This window comes from Sapajus apella, unplaced genomic scaffold, assembly GCF_009761245.1.
Source record: "Sapajus apella isolate SASKATOON/1434 unplaced genomic scaffold, GSC_monkey_1.0 scaffold113, whole genome shotgun sequence".
In the NCBI taxonomy this organism is placed as follows: Eukaryota; Metazoa; Chordata; class Mammalia; order Primates; family Cebidae; genus Sapajus; species Sapajus apella.
In genome coordinates this window covers 4,455,280-4,475,599 of record NW_022437053.1, presented here as the reverse complement: position 1 = coordinate 4,475,599, position 20,320 = coordinate 4,455,280, and the positions used below count along the sequence as shown (strand labels likewise).

The 20,320-nt window shown below is 49.0% G+C and overlaps 1 protein-coding gene across 3 annotated transcripts in view; it reads right to left on the bottom strand.

Moving 5' to 3' along the window:
• The window catches only part of GABRG3 (gamma-aminobutyric acid type A receptor subunit gamma3), a 484,848-nt gene that overhangs the window by 413,361 nt on the left and 51,167 nt on the right, over nucleotides 1–20,320 (bottom strand). For all 3 annotated transcript variants that reach the window (XM_032259972.1, XM_032259974.1, XM_032259973.1), the window contains exon 3: nucleotides 17,806–17,873. In XM_032259972.1, the coding sequence (XP_032115863.1) occupies nucleotides 17,806–17,873 (68 nt within the window). The remainder of the gene's footprint in view (nucleotides 1–17,805; nucleotides 17,874–20,320) is intronic.

The window sequence follows — 20,320 nt, the reverse complement described above, 5'->3', positions numbered from 1 at the left end:
TACGGCCACACCACGTGGTGAGCAACGGAGCGGCTTCTGCACCTCACAGACGTTGTCGGACTCCCTGCTGCTGCGGTAACAGAGCTTCTGAGCCTGTTCTGATTCCGGGGCCTGCCCCCTTCATGATTCATCCTTTGCTCAGTTAAACTCTGGGCATTTGCTTTGTCCAAGTGTTTTCCTTTCACACTGGCATTGTACTTTATCATGTATTAAAAGGTTTTCCTTTTCTTTATTCATGCAAATATTTTATCTTAACATTTTTGCAATGGTATCTTGAATATCAACATTTGATTTCAAAATGTGAAAACTATAAGTACTTTTGACAACAATAAGTATTGACAAGTTTGCATTTTGATATCTATTTCTATTTTCTCTTAGTCAGTACCTATTGATAGCTTCAATCTGCCTAAGAATATCAAAACCATGTTTAGGACAAGAACAGAAATCACCCTCATTTCAGAAACCACATCTGGTTTTGCTGGTAGAGCAGTGACTGGTACAACACAGGTGTGTGGTCTTCAGCTTCCAAAGCAGCTCCGGACGCCCAGGCCTGGAGTGCATGTCCCAGCACGCGAGGGCTGCACCTAGTGACATGCTCCTAACCAACAGACGTGGCCAAAGTGACATGACATCACTTCCGAGCTTAGATTATAAAAGCATCCTCCCCTCCCCTCTCCACTCTCCCTCCCCAGCTCCTTCCTCCCTCCCTTCCTCTCCCTGATAAAGTCACTTTTGGGGAGGGGCCCATGTGGCATGAGCTCAGGCAGGCCAGGCAATGGCCAGGGAGGAGCTGCAGCCCGCCAGCAGCCGGGACACGGCTCTGGAAGCAGATTTCCAGGACCCAGCACGGCTGCAGGCTGCCAGGGACCCTGAAGCGGAGGAGCCGGCCAGCTCTGCCCCAATTCATGACCATATAAACTGCGAGGTAAGCAATGTGTCACTTGAAGCCACGACGCACTGGGGCACTTTGTCACACAGCGATAGGTAACTAAGTCACACCGTGCAAACACAAGCAGGGGGGCAATTCTGGAATGGAGCAACGCCTCCCTGCATGAGAGAATGGGTGCTCCAGCGAGCAGGGCAGAGGAGGGGTCTGGGGCAGAAGGGGCCTGAAGGAAGCAGAAGCGTGGGACAGGCAGCGGACCGGCCATCTCAGAGTGACTCTCCTGGTCAGGTTACAACAGGGGGACTTGCTATGACACCCGCTCAGGGGAATCCGGCCCTTCTGAGGGGCTGCTGTGCTTCTCTGCTTCGGAAAACGCCTGTTTCAGAGCTCTGTTTGCCGACATAGAACCTGAGTGAGTACGTTCGGAGCGGGTCTGGTCACCAGTGCCTAGTGCAGGAGCTCAGTCTGAAACCACGGCCTCCTGTAAACTCCGTTTAACAATTCTTAACCCCACAGTCCCAGCCTGAGGGATGAATATTTACATCAGAGCAACAGTGGGGAACGTGGTGGTGTTCTGAGTTGCTGAAAACTGAGGGTCTGGCTGGGCAGGGTGGCTCACACCTGTTATCCCAGCACTCTGGGGGGCCAAGGCGGATGGATCACAGGGTCAGGAGTCTGAGACCAGTGCAACCAACATGGTGAAACCCCGACTCCCTAAAAATACAAAAATGAGCTGGGCGTGGTGGCAGGCGCCTGTAGTCCCAGCTACTCGGGAGGCTGGGGCAGGAGAATTGCCTGAAACCGGGAGACGGAGGTCGGAGTGAGCCGAGATCACACCACTGCACTCCAGCCCGGGAGACAGTGCAAGACTCCGCCTCAAAAGAAAAAAAAAAACTGAGGGTCCCACCAAATTCATCTAATCAGCAATCCTGCTGGGCTCTGTGAAGGAAGGCTTTACTGAAGAGATGGGGGTGTTAGAACGGGGCTGGAAACACGGGAGCCACTTCACCAGGTCGGGGAGAGCGACGGGATACAGGAAGGAGCATGAGCAAGTCAGGTCCATGTGGAACGAGACAGTTACTGAGCATCTGCTCAGGGCCGGTCAGTGAGCCCCTGGCTGGAGAAAGGGACACAAGGCTCCGCCCCTGGCAGCTTATGACCCAGTGCAGCCCGCAAGCCTCCAGGCGGGTGGCCACAGCAGCCCCTCCAACTGGTTGGCACCTGTCTGCAGGTGCTTCCTGGCCACGGCCATGGGAGGCCCTAGCCCAGCAGAGACTGATGCAGAAAGCTTCCCAGGACAGGCCAGCCTGACTCAGGCTGTCGGACAAGGCAGTGAGAGTCATCCAGGCAGCTGGGAGCTGAGCATTCCCATGGAGGGAGCAGCTCTGCCCAGGAGTGGAGCCCCAAGGGCATGCAGAGAGACTGACGCCCATGCGCCAGGAGTTTGGAGTTGAGCCTGGAAAGCATGGGGAGTCTGAAGCATGGGGCGGCTCTAGCAGAAATGCACCAGCAAGTGTGACGATGTGTGCGCACGGCAGAGGGCAGGAGGAGCTGCGGACAGCACCCAGGGAGGGTGAGCCAGCTGCAACAGCAGCGCCGCACGGGAGGCAACGGGCATCCTCTGAAGCTTGCAGCAGAGGGCCAGCAGGCCCCTTGGCCCCTTCTGGAGGGCGGCAGTGTGGAAGAGGGGTGGAGGAGGATGTGTGCAAGCCAGCGAGCCGCAGGAGGGCTGCAGGGTGAGGGCCCCAGTGGCAGGGGAGCTCCAGCTGCCTCGTCCCACTCACATCCCAGAAGCTCCAACTGTCATTCATTTCACATACTTGGCTCCTGCGAAATGCTTTAGAGGAACGAAGGGTGGGGATTTTGGAACTTCTCTGCTGAAACTCTCTGGGATGCACGGGGGACCCACGGGGCAGCTGCTTGCATCCAGCCAGGCCACGGCATCCTGTGTCCTCACACGCAGACCTGGCCTTTGAGGAACCTCATTCGCTGAGGTTAGCTTGGGTTCCCTGCCTCAGTTTCCTCTGAAGAAATCAAATCACAAGAAACAAGGCCTAAAAGAGGAGGCCTGCATTGCACATAGAACAGGAACGTTTGGGAGGGTGCCACCCTTCCTTCACCCACATGATGAAGGACCCCTCAGAAGAGGTCTCACGCCCCCACAAGTACCAGAACGCCTCACCCAGGGAGGGACGGCAAAGGCCTCCCCCTGCAGGCCCCGAAGTCCTGGGGCTGATGGGACCTCTCCTCTTGCTATGTCTTCCTGGAGGCTGAGACGGGGTTCAGAGCTCAGACTGCGTGCTGCTAGCCTCACCTGGCCAACACATCTGGTGACCAGACACATGCAGAAAGCAAAGACACAAGAAGAAAGATGACTCCAAGTGCTTCAGGCTTTGATGACTGGCAAAGGCAGTAAATGAACACAACATAAACAATAAGAGAGTCAAAAGGGGGAAGTTTATTTGGAAGAACGAGTTAGGACGTTCAATTAAGAATTTACTGATGAGACGTCTTTACTGCACAGCCACACCACAGATCTAGGAAGACGGCAGAAATTACGTCTGCAGCATCGGTTAAAAAGGTTGACGTTGGCTGGGCATGGTGGCTCACACCTGTAATGCCAGCACTTTGAGAGGCCAAGGCGGGATGGGTGCCTGAGCTCAGGAATTAGAGGCCAGCTGGGCAACGGGAAAATCCCGTCTCTATCTAAAATACAAAAACTAGCCAGGAATGGTGGCGTGTGCCTGTGGTCCCAGCCACGTGGGAGGCTGAGGCAAGAGCTTTGCTTAAGCCTGGAAAGAGGAAGATGCCCAAGATTGCACCATTGTGTGCCAGCCTGGGAGACAGAGAGAGACCCCGCCTCAAAAAAAAAAAAAGGTTTAGGTTAAAAAGCACACATAAAAAAACTAAACGAGATGCTAAAATTATAGGAGTTTTATAAAAAGCATTGTGAATGGTACATATAACATCTAAATTTGTCTCTTTTCAGTGGTTTTTAGTTCATTCAACACTGCAAGAGACAGAAAAAAGAATTCAATAAATATGGCCCACAAATGCTGTTTGAACATCAGATACTGGAAGAGTTTTCTCCATGCATGAGCACACCTCACAGAGGCCAGAGCCTCCTCTTCACAGAAACAGGGTCTTGCTGGTCAGTTTTATCAGTAGTCATTCAGAACAATTTCAGAAGGAGGAGAAAGAAGAACCACCTTCGCATGGTCCCTTCTGATCTCACATAAATTCCTTTCCAATGCTTAAACCTTAATTGCTTTCCTCATTTAAATGTCTTTTTCAAAATCTCTAACGTGTAATTGTGCAGCCAAAAAAGAGAGAAAAGAGAAAGGAAAACAGTATTTTAATACTTTCTTTGATAACTCCAATTCATTTTCCCTGCACGGTTCCAAGGACGCGTCTATCTTTAGGCTGCTGTATTATCAGGGGGAGGGGAGGGACCAGAGCGTCAGGAAACAAAAGGTGAGTGATTGCAAATCCCTGGCAAAATTAATTGCTGGCAGGAAACGTGAAAACATTTTCTTCTGTATCATAAAATCAGATTTTCCGTCTGTATCGCAGACTCACAGAATCATGGGACATTCGCCTTGAATGAGATCAGAGAGGCCACCTCTGCACGTCTTTCCCCTCCCCAGCCAACACCCAGCACCTTCGGTTTCCTCTGGACACACCCCATGACTTGGGAGCAGCTGGTGCCCTGTGGGAGCCATCTGATTTGCCCGCCCTGTCCCCTGGCTGAATTTCAAGGGCTCTTCAAGAGACAAGGAGGTTGCAGGTAGGGTGGCTTCTGTGGGGGGGAGCCTGGCAGCCCAGCACCTATCAGGGCTACCTGGAACACAGTAGGTGGAAATGCACCCTCTGAACCCCCACCTGCCCGGGATGCTCCCCTCATCCTGACAGGTTCAGCCCTTCTCTGCCATCCTGTGGGGTGAGGCGCCCCCAAATGCCTGGTGTGGGCTGACAGGCCAGTGGAGACTTGGCAAAGGTGAGGAAAGGGGAACGGAGGATTAAGTGGGGTGGAGGGAGCAGAAAAGGAAAGTGTCCCAGCAAGGCAGACACTCCTGGGAAGATGAAATAAGAGGCGAATTCTGCTCCGTGAGTGGCTGTGCACGTCTGGGGCAGCCCCCCTGTCGGATTCCAGGGTCACGGAGGGCGGACCATCAGTGCCTCCTCAACCACGGATGAGGGGCGCCTCCTTCACACCAACAGGGTCTGGTATTCCCTTTAACACAGGCCTCAGGAACACGGTTCTGCCTCAAAACAGACCAGGGAAAGCCGACTAAAGAAAGTTCTGCGCTTTCCTGACAGCTGCACACACCGTCACGGAAAGGTGGGTCCTCCTTGGAGCTGAGCTGGAAAACGGAGTTGGGGGCTGAGGAATCAAACTTGAGGCTGTGAGATGCTCCTTGTGGTGTCCTCGTAACACGTCGTGTTTGCGGAGCTGGCGGTCACCAGGTTCCGCTTCCTCCTGATGCAGGGATTCCTTACACACAACTGCTGAGCGACACACAGCCAGGAGGTGGCAGCGTCACCAGCCCCGCCGCCCTCCCGTGCCTTCCTGTCCTGCCCAGGGGAGGAAGCCCAGTGTTCCTGCAGCAGGCAGCCCCACGGCCCAGCTTGGTCTAGCTCCACATCCTGTCCTCCGCGGGGCAAAGAGCTGCGGCTTGGCCAGCCTTTAGTCGGGGCCTGATCCTCCTTCTGTGTCCCTTAGCGAAACCCCCGGCTAAGTCAGTCTGGCGGGAATTCCCCACCCTTGACACCAAACCACAGGCCGGCCTTCGGCAGAAGCCCGTGAGTCTGGTTCAGCCAGAACTGCCCCCAGACCTGACGTCTTACCCTCTGCCCCTGGGGCGTCAACGCCCACTCGTCCTGCTGCATTTGTAACGAAGCCCAGCCAGCTTTTCACTGGAGTCTCTTTTTCCCTTTGCAATCGTCCTGAATAAAATGTGGCATCACCAACTTGACTTCTGCAGGCTCTGCTCTTGTTTGCTGAGGCGCCGCCTTGCTCACAGTGCACACATCCTCAGACCCACCCGCGAAGAGAGCACGGCGCACCCTTCCCTCTCTCAGGAGACAAGTTTTTTCCTGACTGCTCTTTGCTGATGTTCCCATGGCCGAGCTCCGGCTCTTCTGCTGCCACTCTGACATCCCTAAGTCCCCGCCGCACCTGCCCCCTTCCCTCTGCCCTTCTGGAGTGCGGCTCCCTACACCTCTGAGAGGCCACGCTGCATGGCTCCCACATGCCCCAGCCCCTGAGAGTCTGGTTGATCCTGGAGAATGTGAGGAGCTCATTCACAAAGTGGGAAAGGTATTGACACCATCTGTGCCACTTTCCTGGCTTTTCAGGCTGCTCTGCCAACCCTAACACAGGGCAGGGAAGCTGGCAGTGTCCAGGACTGGTCAGTGCCAAGGAAGAGCATGGTGAGCAGCAGCAGGGCCCATGGGTGGCAGGCACACCTGCCCCTGGACAGGAGAGATGAGAAACTCATCAAACTACCAGCCTCGGAATGTGTTGCCTCAAAAGAACGCCTGGGCTGGGGGGTAAGAAGACCTTGGTACATAATGCCATCGCTGAGACACCCTGCGGGCATGAAGGAAGGTTGTCCCCCACATTCACATCCCCTGCACCATGTGAGAACACAAAGAAAGTGCCACAGAAGCAGAGAGTGGCCCTCACTGTACACGGCACCTGCCAGAGCCTTGATCTTGGACTTCTGGCTCTTAGAATTGTGTGCAGTAAATGTCTGCAGTACGTAAATGACCCAGGCTAAGGTATTTGGTATAGCAGCCAACCAGACTGAGTCAGGGCTGCTCTGGGGCTAGTTACGTAGCACGGACCAGGACCCCACTGGGACAGCTCTCGACCTTGCTAAGCAGCTTCACACAGATGGATGCTGCAGGCTTTTCCCCCGCATCTGCCAGCCAGAGCCTGGCTGGGAACCTGCGTGTTGGGGACGGAGTGAGGGCGGGGGTGAAATGCAGCCTCGCAGGCAAGCAGCAAGTCAGTGACATGCGGAAAGCAGAAATCTCATAGAGCAGGAACAAACATGGTCACTTCCAATTCCAGCTCCCTCTCTAGCCTCATGCATTTCAAGGAAGTCACTTCTCTTCTAACTACAGGCAGCCAGAAATAGCAGACAGTAAAACACAGATAAGACAGCACAGGCACAGAGGGAGGTGGGTGGGGGGAGTCTCCTGAGTAACTTCCAAACTTCACCTGCATACAATGGGTCCCAGTGAAAAAGTAAAACAGTGAAACAGGCCTTCATAAGCACATTCCTTTCCCCTCAGGTGCACCAAGACAGGGAAGCTAAGAGCAGACTCAGGGGATTGCCTGCAGCTGCAGAAGGATGTGTGGCAACAGACACACAACTCTCCCTCCCAGATAAGCACAGCGAAGACACACAGAAGTGGTCCAAGCCTCTGATAAACTCTCCACCCCGAATCCTTAAAACCTCTTAGTCTACAGGAGAGTGTGCCTCTGATCTAACTCAGCCAAAAGCTCCTCTCAGGTTTATTTAAAACAAACCCATGCCTGCTGCCTGTTGAGCCACCCTTCATGTTTCTCTCCTCTTTCTTCATCTCTTCAGCACAGACGGGACCTGTGAAATGTAGGCTAGGCCTGTGTTCAGGCTGCAATGCTGCAGCACCTCTGCCCAAGGGCTCACACAACAGACACGTATTCTCTCCGGGTTCTGGATGGTGAAGGCTGAGATCAAGGTGTGGGCAAGGGCTGGTGCTCTCCGGGGGTTCTGAGGGAGAAGCTGCTCCAGGGCTCTGGGATTTGCTCGCGTCTTTGGTGTTCCTGGGGTTGTAGAGGCATCAGTCTGATCTCTGCCTCCTTCTTCACATGGTGTTCTCCCTGTGAGCATGTGAGTCATCTCCAAATCACCTCTCTTCATAAGGACATCGGACACACGGCAAAACTCCAGAATGACCTTAATGAATCACATCTGCAATGAACCTGTCACATTCTAAGGAATCGGAGAATAGGACTTCAACCTATACATTTTGTGGGGGACATAATTCAACCTATAAAAGGCTCCGTCCACAAGATGCCTAGCTGTATTCTGCTGTCTCCAAGGAACTGAGGTCAGGGAAGGCTGGCCTTTCAACCCCTCACACAGTCAGGGTACTGAGTGATTGGCTGACTGATTGATTGATTGATTTACAGACAGAGTCTTGCTGTGTCTCTCAGGCCGGAGTGCAATGATGCATTCTCGGCTCACTGCAACCTCTGCCTCCCAAGTTCAAGCAATGCTCCTGCCTCAGCCTCCTGAGTAGCTGGGATTACAGGTGTGTGCTACCATGCCTGGCTAATTTTCTATTTTTAGTAGAGACGGGGTTTCACCATGTTGGTCAGGCTGGTCTCAAACTCCTGACTTTGTGATCCACTGGCCGCGGCCTCCCGAAGTGCTGGGATTACAGGCATGAGCCACCATGCCCAGCCCGGCATTATTTTTAAAAGTGAAACATATCACACAATTTCCCTGTTCAGCACCTTGCACAGGCTTCTTCCTGAGCCCAGAACAAAATTCAGGGCCCTTACAATGGTCTGCAGGGCTCCCCTATGATCTGGCGCCTAGGAGCTCTCATATCTAAGCTCCCTCCCCTCTCCTGCCCGGCCCAAATCCCATACAAGAAAACCTCCCTGGGGTGGCCACACCCAGGTGTGCAATTTCTTTATAGAACTGCCCACAATTTGAAATAATAGTGTGCATGTTTGTTCACTCGATGTCTTACCTCAAAGGAACCGAAACCTCATGAACACTACAGCTTTATTCATTCCCTTCACTGCTGTTCCCAATACCTGGCTCAGCATCTCACACGTAGCAGGTGCTCATATTCATTGGATTAGCAAGTGCTGTCAGAATGTGAGTAACCCTTGACTTCCCCCACTCCTCAACGCCTATGTGCATTCAATCATGCCTTGGAGGCTGTATTTCTCCAGTCCACACCCTCTCCTGAGGCCCACTGCCAATCCTCAGACTCAGAACTTACCTCTTCCCCTCCTGGAATTTCACAATTCCCCTTGGTCTCCATAACTCAGCCTCACCAGCCCCCACTGCCATCCTCCACAGCGCTGCTGCAGGAGCTGCTCTGAGAGGGGCATGTGACCACCCCCATGGGGCCCGTAACGGTGCCTCCTCCTGTCCTTCCCCAACCCCGCTGCCTGTGCACGCCTGGGCCATGGCAAGCTCCACGGGGCTCCCTGCCGCTTGGCAAGTGGGGCCTGTGCAGGGCCTGGCAGCAAACCTGTGGAGGTGCAACAGGAGAGTTTCTTCAAATGCGCTAATAGGGGGCCCAATCCAAGAGCCACACCATTCCGCAAAAGGCATTTTGTGGAACATAAAGACGGTGCTCTTGTCAGAGGTCCATTATGTAGCTCATATTGTGAAGAATGAGGAAAATCAATTGTGAAACATCCAATAAAAGTGGAAAAGTTGCAGATGAAGGGAAAAAAAGCTATTCACGTGTTTGAAGGAGTCAGTGCATGAGACCGCTGCTAACAAAGATCCGACGTCTTACGATTATTTCCAACATCTCAGTGTCCCTAAATGGCTGGAAAGTTCCCATTCACTCCTGCGAAGGACAACGCCCCATCCCACCAGGCAGCATCTCGAATGACATTTTGTGTAAAATGGTGAGAATTTCTAAGACACCGGAGGACAGAGAAAAGACGACATAGAGTGTGAGCTTAAAATCCGGCGGTGTTATGCGTCAGATGTGCCTTTTAGCAGAGCCCACCCGGGTTCCCTTCCTCCCGGGGAGGAGACGGGTAGCTGAAGGTCCTTTCATCTTCGAGAAGGGCGGCCTGTGGACTCTCACAGGAGTCTCCTAAGCTGCGCTGTTCTATTACCCGTGAGCTTGGGTGCTCACAGGTTTAATGTCAGGATTATATCCTTGTAACAGCAGAAGCCCTGGACACAGTGTTAGCTAAGACTACAGGAGCAGGAGAAGTCTTTTCACTAAGGAAAGTGTGACCTGAAGACAGTGCTGTGTGGGCACACGGAGCAGGTGCGTGTTCACACGGAAAAACACACGAACGGGCACGCACGCGAGAGGCAGAGGGAGGCAAGGATGTTTATCCATTCATTCACTTGACAGCATCTGGACTGCATGCTTGGGGTAGGTGAGTGGCCAAAAAGATATGTGGGCCTTGGGCCAGGGCTCGTGGGCACACCAAGACTCAGTGGGTCTCAGGCTTGGAACCCTTTAAATATCGTCTTCTTTCTCATTCTTGGAGATTTTTTTACTTTGCATAGATCATTCCCACATACCTCGTATGGCTCCTCCAGGGTATTTCTCTATTGTTTTACTTCCAAACATGTCTTTCTCAAATATTACTGTGCCTGTTGTTCCCAGTGTGGAAAGAGTGGTTCTTCCAGTGATGAACCAAATCTTGAACACACACACTTATCACTTCTTTTTTTAAATAAAATAAATAAATAACATACTGACCATGTGGCCATGGGCAGAGTTCTCAATTTGCCTCCAGGTAAAATGAGAGCATTAAGAGAGCTGGTCCTGAGTTACACGCACGGACTGAATCCTCCTGTGACGGATGCCTCTAACTCTGCAGGAAGAGGACAACACAGGAGCCACAAAACCAGAGGAGACGTATGCGTTCCGGGAATAGAAAGCATCAAAGTAAGGCATCAACACAGGCTGACACATTTTCACACAAGAGAAGTCATGTATGTGTTTCACATGGAGAAGTCGTGAGTTAGCTATCTCTCAGATTTTAAGATGGATACAATGATTTGGAGATCCTTTTTAAAACACAGATTCTGATTTAAGGAGATCTGGGGTTCTCTCTGCATTCTATCAAACTTGCCAGTGATGCCAATTTTCCTATAAAATAATGAGGCTTTGAAGAATATTAATTATGTATGTATTTCCTCTCAGGTCCAAAGGCCACAGGTGTGAATAGCAGAGGGGTAGGACACTGAGGGGAGAATTCACAGATAACATAAAACTGAAACTTTCACGAAATTTATAGGATGTAATATACTAGCAAGAATAGCAACAATCCTTTCTCAACATTTACTGTACACCATATTAAAGCATAAAACCACAAAAAAGTCTATAATGACAATAAGATTTTTTTTCATGTTTCAAGTAGAAAATAAAATTTTTCATTTAGTAAAATAATATTAAAACTACATATAAGACCATCCTCTTAAGCAGCTGATAAGGGCCACATGCTTTTCTCATCTCAAGTTAATATTGCTAAAATAAAGACATAATTAATATCCTTCAAAGCCTCATTATTTTACAGGAAAAACCTGAAAACACTGGACCCTAGAAAATCCTTTTATTCGCTAACCTGAAGGCAGCTCAGGAGGTTACCAAAGCAACGACAGAAATCTCCCTGGGAGGTCAGATCCGCTTTGACTCTGCTCCAGCTTGTTTCCTTGCTGACTACCCAGAATCAATCCTTATTCCACCTAAACTTACGTTTTCAAACCAATGATGCATGGCCTGGATGGGACAGCTCACAGTAGACTGGCACTCTCACTAAGAGCAAACGAGAAAGCTAGATAAATTTTAAAAATCCATTTGAAGAAGCCAAAAACAGGGGCAGCAGGCTCACCATGATAAATGTTTCCCGCAAGCCCCCCCACTGCCCTCCCCAGAACTTGTCTCCTGCTGACGGGGCACGTAAGGTGAGAACCTGGGCAGACAGAATAAAGGACCAAGAAGATCTTGAGGAAAAAAAAAAAAAAAACTGGCCAATGGGTCAAAAAAGAAGGGGCCAAGATTTCAGGGAATACGGATGCCAGAGAAGTAAGCCACCAACGCTGGTTATCCCTCCACACTTTTACTGACTCAGTTGTTTAGCGTAAGAGTTAACAACAACTGTAAGAAAAAATGGCTAAAAAGAAGGCTGTATTTTCAGCCATTTTTTGGCACTGACGCATCCCAGGCCCTCAGTTGGGACCTCTGGGGAACTACACAGAAAGGCACAGAAACCAGAGCCCAGTGGAGCCTCAACGAGACTGCGGGCCAGCCCCGTGCCAGTTCAGACTTCCAGAGAGGCGAGGAAAAACCACCCCACCCTCTACAAAGCTTTGTACGCAGTCAAAATCGCCAGGTGATACGGTTTGGATGTTTCATCCCCTCCAAATCTCATGTTAAAATGTGGTCCCCTTGTTGGACGTGGGGCCTGGTGGGAGGCGTTTGGGTCACAGACGTGGATCCCTTATGAATGGCTTAGTGCTGTCCTCATGGTAATGAGTGAGTTCTCACTGTTAGTTCACAGGGGATCTGGTTGTTTAAGAGCCTGGCACCTCCTCCTTGTTTCTCGGCTGGCTCCCCCTTCACCTCTGCCATGACTGGAAGCTTCCTGAGGCTCTCACCAGAAGCAGAGGCTGGTGCCATGCTTGTACAGCCAGCAGAAGTGTGAACCAAATCAATCTCTTTTCTTTATAAATTATCCAGTCTCAGGTATTCCTTTCCAGCAACACAACAGATTAATGCACCAGGCATACCAAGTCATAGAAAGAAGCAAGAAAACAGACATTAGAAATGGAACCAGAGATGACAGCAGGGACTTCACGATTAATGTGTCACAGAAAACAGACTGCAGGATGAAGAGTCTCACCAGAAAACTGACATATATTAGAAACAATCAAATTAAAATATTAGAAATGAAAATATAGTAACTGAATTCAAGAACTCCAGACAGTTTTAAAGATCACAGGACAGAGATGAGGAGTGACTTCTTATGCTGAAAGATGGAGTGCAGAGGAAGAAAAAAAAACACCACAAGCATAAGAACACGTGGGACCTGGGAGAAACATGTAACCTTCACATGACCAGAGTCCTGGAATGGTGCCAAAACAATATTTAAGAAATAATGGCCACCCTTGTTCAAACACTGATGAAGGGAGTCAAATGACAGAGGCAACAGCTGCTGTGAACCTTACACAGGGGAAATGCAAAGAAAACCAAAACAAGGTATTTGGGGGCACCATGGTGCTTCAGCTGTCACTTATTTTAAACTTTCCTGAGCTTAGATGCCTCCAACAGATCATCCTCCATTAACAACCAAATGGAATCTACCTTCCACAGGCCTTCATTAGGACCTAGTGGCCTGATTCCACTTCTTAAAGTTTCAGCCACAAGTGGAACGGAGCAGAGATAAGGCTGGGGGGCCTCACGTGTTCTCTTACTATTTCTCGGGCTGCCTGTCATGTTTTACATTTGAAATGTGTAGGTTATGTATCACATAATGGACCAATTCTAGTGATGTTGGACCTGCCCCGCAATCCACAGAGCCACCCCATTGATGTCTGGTAACACATTGTCACGTTACAGTCACGTCACACTGCCTCAGTACAAGCTTTAGATTTCCTCAGATGAATTAGTATCAGTACTTTTTTCAATGAAGGAAAAAAGGCCATCCTACAAGGCTGCCTGCTGTATAATTTGAAGTATATGACACTCTGGAAAAAGCAAAACTATGGAAACGGGAAAAATATCAGTGGTCACCAGCATTTAGGGAGAGTAAGGGATAAAAAGGTGGAGCCCAACAGAGGATTTCTGGGGCAGGGGCACTACTTTGTAAGATACTACAGTGGCAGATACATGGCACCAGACATTTGTCCACATCCATAGAATAAACACCACCATGAGTGAATCCTAATGTAAACCACAGGCTTTGAATGATAATGATGGATTAAGGTACATTCATTCATTGCAACAAACATAACACACTAATGCAAGATGTTCACAATAATGTGGTGTGTGTGTGTGGAGGAAAATGTACAGGGGAACTCTGTACTTTCTGCTCAATTTTCATGTAAACCTAAAAATGTTCAAAAAGTAAAATGTATTAAAATTTAATTCTTAAAAAAAAAACAGAAAAGCAATCCTAACAATAGGCTCTCACTGAGCCCTCTGTGTCTCGAGCTCCATATCAAAGCTGGGGTAATCCAGGTATGTGCAGCTGTTGTGTGTCCACACTGATGAGGAAATGAAGCCCGGGCTTTGCTGCAGAGCAGGTCACACTCAGAACCTCGCCCTGAGCTCTCCCCCACGGGCTTCTGCTTACTGGACACAAACAAACAGAAAGGTCAATATCTTCTCCATTATGGTCCGGTGAAGATTAAAGAATTTGGGGTCAATAGCACAGAGTAAGTGTCAGAACATTGATTTTCTTCTTTGCTTTCCTAAAAGGCTGCTTGAAGTGGATATTCTGAAAAATAAACTCCCAAGCTCCTTTGCACGCAGCTTTCCTGGCGTGGAAACAAGCTATGCACATGTTCGATGATGAAAGGTACACGTCCAGGCGTGCTGCAGTGACAAAGGCAGAGGATGCTATGAAAGCGTCATGTGAGCCAACACTCCCCTGGTCCCATTTCTAATCTCGACAACTAGAAAGAGCATAAACCGCTCCGGGATAAACAAGACAAAGGTAATCTATTAAACAACAGATTGAGATGCAATTCATTGCCACTCAGCAGAAGAAATATCTGAACCAGAATCTTCAGGATTAATAATATCAATAAAAAGCAGAAAGTGTGGGGGGAGGAGGAGGAGGAAGAGGAAGGAGAAGATGAAACAGTGGTTGCTCCCTGTTTCTTTGATTGTTAAGTGACTATTTGGACAAGAAGCCATGATTTTACCAGGCTTTACCTTTACGGTCAAACCCGCGATACCAATTTCTTTCCTCCAACCCTGGCAGTGTCTCTGAATGGTGATTTTCCCCACCGTGTATTCTTTAACTTGACTGTGTCAGTCTTTCTTATATTCTTGTTTATTGTTAACTCAATCCCCAATACCCACCTACACAGTCAGTTCTCAACTTTTACAGGGCTGTTATCTTTCCCAAGGTCCGTGTTTCACTTTTAAACCCTTCACTCCTTTTCCAGCTGTGTTGTTTGGTTTCACAGACATGGCGTTCAGCAATGTGAGACGCCGTCATCATTCTGGCATTCTGATGTCCCAGCAGAGCTCCCAGCGCAAAGGTAAGAAACACTCATTCTTCCAGAAGTGGCCCGGAGGCCCCTGCCTCCTCAGGGCTCTGCAACTTCCCTCAGGCCAGCCAGACCCTGCCAGCTCCGGGCTGCTCAGCAGGGAGCCTCCCTCCACTCTGGCACTCAGCTCATCCCCAGACTCACCCTCCCAAAGCAGGCCTGGGTTCATCCGTGTCTGGCCTTCACGAAGCACGGTGCCTCACATTTGCTGGGTGGCAAATGTGTGTGAACGAACAGAGACACAGAGCAACTCACCCAAGGAGAACATGGGAATTAAATATGTAAGTGTGTGCGTGTGCATGCATGTGTCCATGTGCACATGTGTGTGTCTGGGTGTCTGTGTGCATGTGCATGCATGTGTCCATGCACGCACGTGTATGTGTATGTGTCTGCATGTACATGCATGTGTCCATGCGCGTGTGTGTGTCTGGGTGTCTGTGTGTGTGTGCATGCATGTGTCCATGCGCACGTGTGTGCGTGTCTGGGTGTCTGTGTGCGTGGGCATGCATGTGTCTATGCGCATGTGTGTGCGTGTCTGTTTGCGTGTGTATGCATGTGTCCGTGCATGCGTGTGTGTGTGTGCATGTCTGTGTGTGTGTGTGCATGTGTCCGTGTGTGTGTGTCTGTGTGTGCACACATTTTAAACAAATCCTTGCCTGCCCTCTATGCTTTGTGGAGCTGAGACAGGCTAATAGTACATTGTGTCTTCCTCAGGAAATCAGAGTCTGGAATGGCCTAGAAACGACATCCCCGCTGAGCGCTGACTGTCACCTCGGCGCTGTTCGCAGAGGAAAGCTCCGGCTGGCGTTCGGCGTCCCCAGGGCTGCGGCATCAGCCCCTTCCTAAGCGCGCAGCAGCAGGCAGCCACATTTGCTCTCCACCCCTTCGGTAGGGAACACAGCCATGCTTGAAAGAAAACCAACCGGACCAAATGAAGTTTCAAAATATTCAGGGCAAGTTTTTAAAATGAGAGAGTTAATAGAGAGGAGCTTTCTACTCCACTTCCTGCCACAGCTCAGCCTCGGGAGCCTGCTGTGTCAGCCTCGGGTGAGCAGGAGGCAGGTGCACACGTGCTCTTCTCTGGGGCCCAGGGCTTCCGATGCCCCGGGCCATTCAAAGGTCGTTCCTCACCCCACAGGGAAGGATCGGAGTTCATGATTTCAAGTCCCTAATGTGAGTTCTGCATCATGATACAGTTTTTGTTTTCTTAAGGGAGAGAAGCGTCTGACTAGCGATCTTACTGGATTTGAACTAATCTCATGAAATACGACCTGCTCGGATCTCAGATGGGAAAAGGTTTGCACGGTTTCCTAATGCAAGCACCTGCTTTGGAAGAAGCGGAGGATGAGGTCCGACTCTCACCTGCAGTTTCAGGGCCTGGGGCACAGCTGCCCCCGTCCAGGCATGCCTTCACACATCCCTCCCTTGCCCCAGCCGTGCGACCCACTCTGTCCTCCTGTCTTACCAAGGACCTTCCATCTTTACCTCACCCAGCAAACTCCTGCATATCTGTCAAGTTTCAGATGAAGAGGACCTCCCCGGAGAAGTCCCTTCCACTCCTGCAGCAGGGCCCCGTCACCCTGAAGGAGACCGACACTCACTCGGCCTCCTCCTTCACAGCCTGTAATTTACACACGAAAATTTCCGCCGATCCCAATAACACAGATCAACACTAGGCACAAAGTAAATTCTAAAGTTATACGCCCTGCATGAAAATCCCTCTACATGCAATGCAATTGACTATTCCTGAAATAATTCTGCAACCATGTATCCAGGAAGGCACTTCCCTGAGTGTTAGACATAAACACATGTTAGACATAAAGGTGCTGAATAAAGGGTTGTGGAACAAATGCAAGAAAATAAAACTCCAGAACAGGAACACCTAAGAAAGGGTTACTCCATGCAGCCAACTGAGTAACGACGTATCAGGAAAAGGGAATATTACATTCACAACTTGATTTTAATCCACAGCCATCTGCAGCACATAGGTTGTGTGAAGTAATTGTCCTTTATTCATTCCACTTCTTTGCTCCACTTTAGGGATGATATGGAGATTTTTTAAGTGAATCACCCATAAATATAACTTTACCCCTGCATGAAACCCTTATATCACCAGAGAAAAGACACTTTTAAAATCTGGCAATGAAAAGAAATGATTTTGCTACTAATTTTGGAGGGGTTATTTCCATCCACAGAACACTGCAATGAAAAGAAGACATTTAAGTCAGCATTCTGGCAATTCCCCTCCCTCAGCCTCACATGTCTCCCCAAATCCGGAGCGAATGTGCATCAGGGAGCCCAGGCAGGACCCCACAGGCAGGAGGGAGTTCCTGGCCTCACTGGGGGCTGCAATTGCAGGGTCTGCTCGGGGATGCCAGGTACCCCTGGGAACCCCTGCTGGCAGGTGGCCTGTGGCCTGCAGCCCACCACAGAAGGGGCTCGCCATGGAGGATTCCAATACTCCAGCACGCACTTGCTCACAGCAGGCAGTTTTGCCCAGGGAAGGGCTTCTTTCACATCCAATAGTTCTTGAGCTTAATTTGCTTATAAGCCTGTGGGAATATCCTACTCGGGAAAGCACAAATTTGATCCCATACTAAAAAGCGAAGGCAGTTTATTTACCCGCAACGTCCAAACTAAAGAAAAATGTATCATGTGAGCGATCGCAAATCCTTTCCTAAGAAACACTATAAAAGGCAGGCCTCTTGGATGTTGAAAGAAGAAACTAAACATGACAACGCTGTGACTATTTCTTCATTTTTTTTGTTTTTTTACCATTTTCAATATTCCAATAAATGCTACAGATTTAAGAAGTCTGTGAGTTCTAAACCTGCATGATAAATCTCAAACAGAAATCCACAATGAGAATGTAGCAAAAGAGGTGCAGCAGCCATCAGATCAGAAAATAAAGAAGCCTCTTACCATGTTTATTGACGACACCGGACCGATGCTGTTGACGTAAATGTCGACGTCAATTACGGTCGGTTTTACTGTGGAGAAAAATACATGCATGTTAACACGTGGTGCTGGAGAAAGACAGACGGGAGCATATTCAAGTCCTAACACCTCATGCATAGCATTACAAGGACACGCTGGAAACACACATGCACAGGTCTTTCTGTGGGACTCAGTTCTAATTCAACCCCTGCCTGCCTTTCTTTTCAAAATCTTCAAAGGATGAGCAACTCTTACCTGTATCTACTCAGCTCTAGGAAAATAGAATATTGGTACGCTGCATGTTACCAGTCATAGGAGACTATAAAGAGACACCGTAGCTTGACTTAAGCTGATTTTATGGCAAAGATAGGAGGTAAAATGTGAGCTACTGCATGAGTAATTTAATGTCAAAGTTTTGCTATAAAGCCCAACACAAGAGATGAGCGATGTCAGTGATGTTCTTGAATTCTCTGTCCATTACACAGCTGTCTAGCTATTGTTCCATAGCAAAGTAACTCAGGGCAAAGTTCTGGTGAGTCTATACACCAATAAAAAATGAGAAACATTGTTTATTGTAATCAATATGACTTAAAGATACATATACATACATACATCACAGAGTTTAAATCCAACTCAAAACACAACGGGATGCTAATAGGTCAAAGAATTACCGTTTCAACTATGAGGGCCTAACATCCGTATAATCACAGGCCGATCTCACTAACACCACATGTCAGGGGCTACCCTGGCTCATTGGCTTTAGGAGAAACCAGTTTCTCTTTTGATGGCAGCAAAGGAACTGAGCAAGGCTGATAATGAGATGGCCGAGCCCGCAGACCTGAGTCAGGGGCTGACGTCCTCTGAAAGGAGGACATTCCCTTCACCCTGTACTCAGTGACTAAAGATGGGGAAAAGCCAATTCCGGAATATTTCTGCCGGGAGGAATATGAACAACTCCTGAATCTTTCCCCAGGAAACAGACTGTTTCTATAGAAACAAGAGTGTAGCATGTGCAGTGACCTCAATGTGCTTCCTTCAGCTGTGCTGAAGAACTGAACATGCACGAATGGAATTCCACGAACGGAATACTTCTGCAACAATGAATGGCGCCTCTGAGTGCTCAGTCTCCTATAAAACTACACATCCACCGGTCTGTGCCCGGGGCAGTGGTCCCCAGAGCTTCACGTAATGAAACGTTGATAACGAATTTGAGCCAACTCCTCCGAAGCCCGTCGGCACAGCCAAGTCCCGTGAGCTGCAAGACCTGCTGGCATTTTGGAAAATGCCCCAACCCAATTCCCAGCACTATCAGTTCCATAAAAGGGGTATTCTTCATTTTAGACTAAGCTTTGCTAACGACAATGCAAACTAAGTAGCATCTTTCTTCAAATTATTGGATTCAACAAGTGTTCCATTTCCAAACACTGCAGAATCTTTGATTATGTGGTGCCGAAGGGTGTGAAGTCAGTCAGTTAAGGACCTACTTTTAGTGAGAGACTTTTCTGGTTGTTTCATGCAGCTTATTTTTTGGCTTTGGGGTACATGTGAAGAACATGCAAGATTGTTGCATAGGTACACACGTGGCAGTGTGATATGCTGCCTTCCTCCCCTTCACCTATATCTGGCATTTCTCCCCATGCTGTCTCTCCCCAACTCCCCACCCCCCACTGTCCCTCCCCTATTTCCCCCCAACAGACCCCAGTGTGTAGTGCTCCCCCTCCCTGTGTCCATGTATTCTCATTGTTCAACACCCGCCTGTGAGTGAGAACATGTGGTGTTTGATTTTCCGTTCTTGTGTCAGTTTGCTGAGAATGATGGTTTCCAGGTTCATCCATATCCCTACAAAGGACACGAACTCATCGTTTTTGATGGCTGCATAATATTCCATGGTGTGTATGTGCCACATTTTCCCTGTCCAGTCTATCATCGATGGGCATTTGGGTCGGTTCCAGGTCTTTGCTATTGTAAACAGTGCTGCAATGAACATTCGTGTACATGTGTCCTTATAGTAGAACGATTTGTAATCCTTTGGATATATACCCAGTAATGGGATTGCTGAGTCAAATGGAATGTCATTTCTAGGTCCTTGAGGAATCGCCACACTGTCTTCCACAACGGTTGAACTAATTTACACTCCCACCAACAGTGTAAAAGTGTTCCTATTTCTCCACATCCTCTCCAGCATCTGTTGTCTCTAGATTTTTTAATGATCGCCATTCTAACTGGCGTGAGATGGTTTCTCAATGTAGTTTTGATTTGCATTTCTCTGATGACCAGTGATGACAAGCATTTTTTCATATGTTTGTTGGCCTCATGTATGTCTTCTTTTGTAAAGTGTCTGTTCATATCCTTTGCCCACTTTTGAATGGGCTTGTTAGTTTTTTTCTTATAAATTTGTTTTAGTTCTTTGTAAATTCTGGATATCAGCCCTTTGTCAGATGGGTAGACTGCAAAAATTTTTTCCCATTCTGTTGGTTGCCGATTCACTCTAACGACTGTT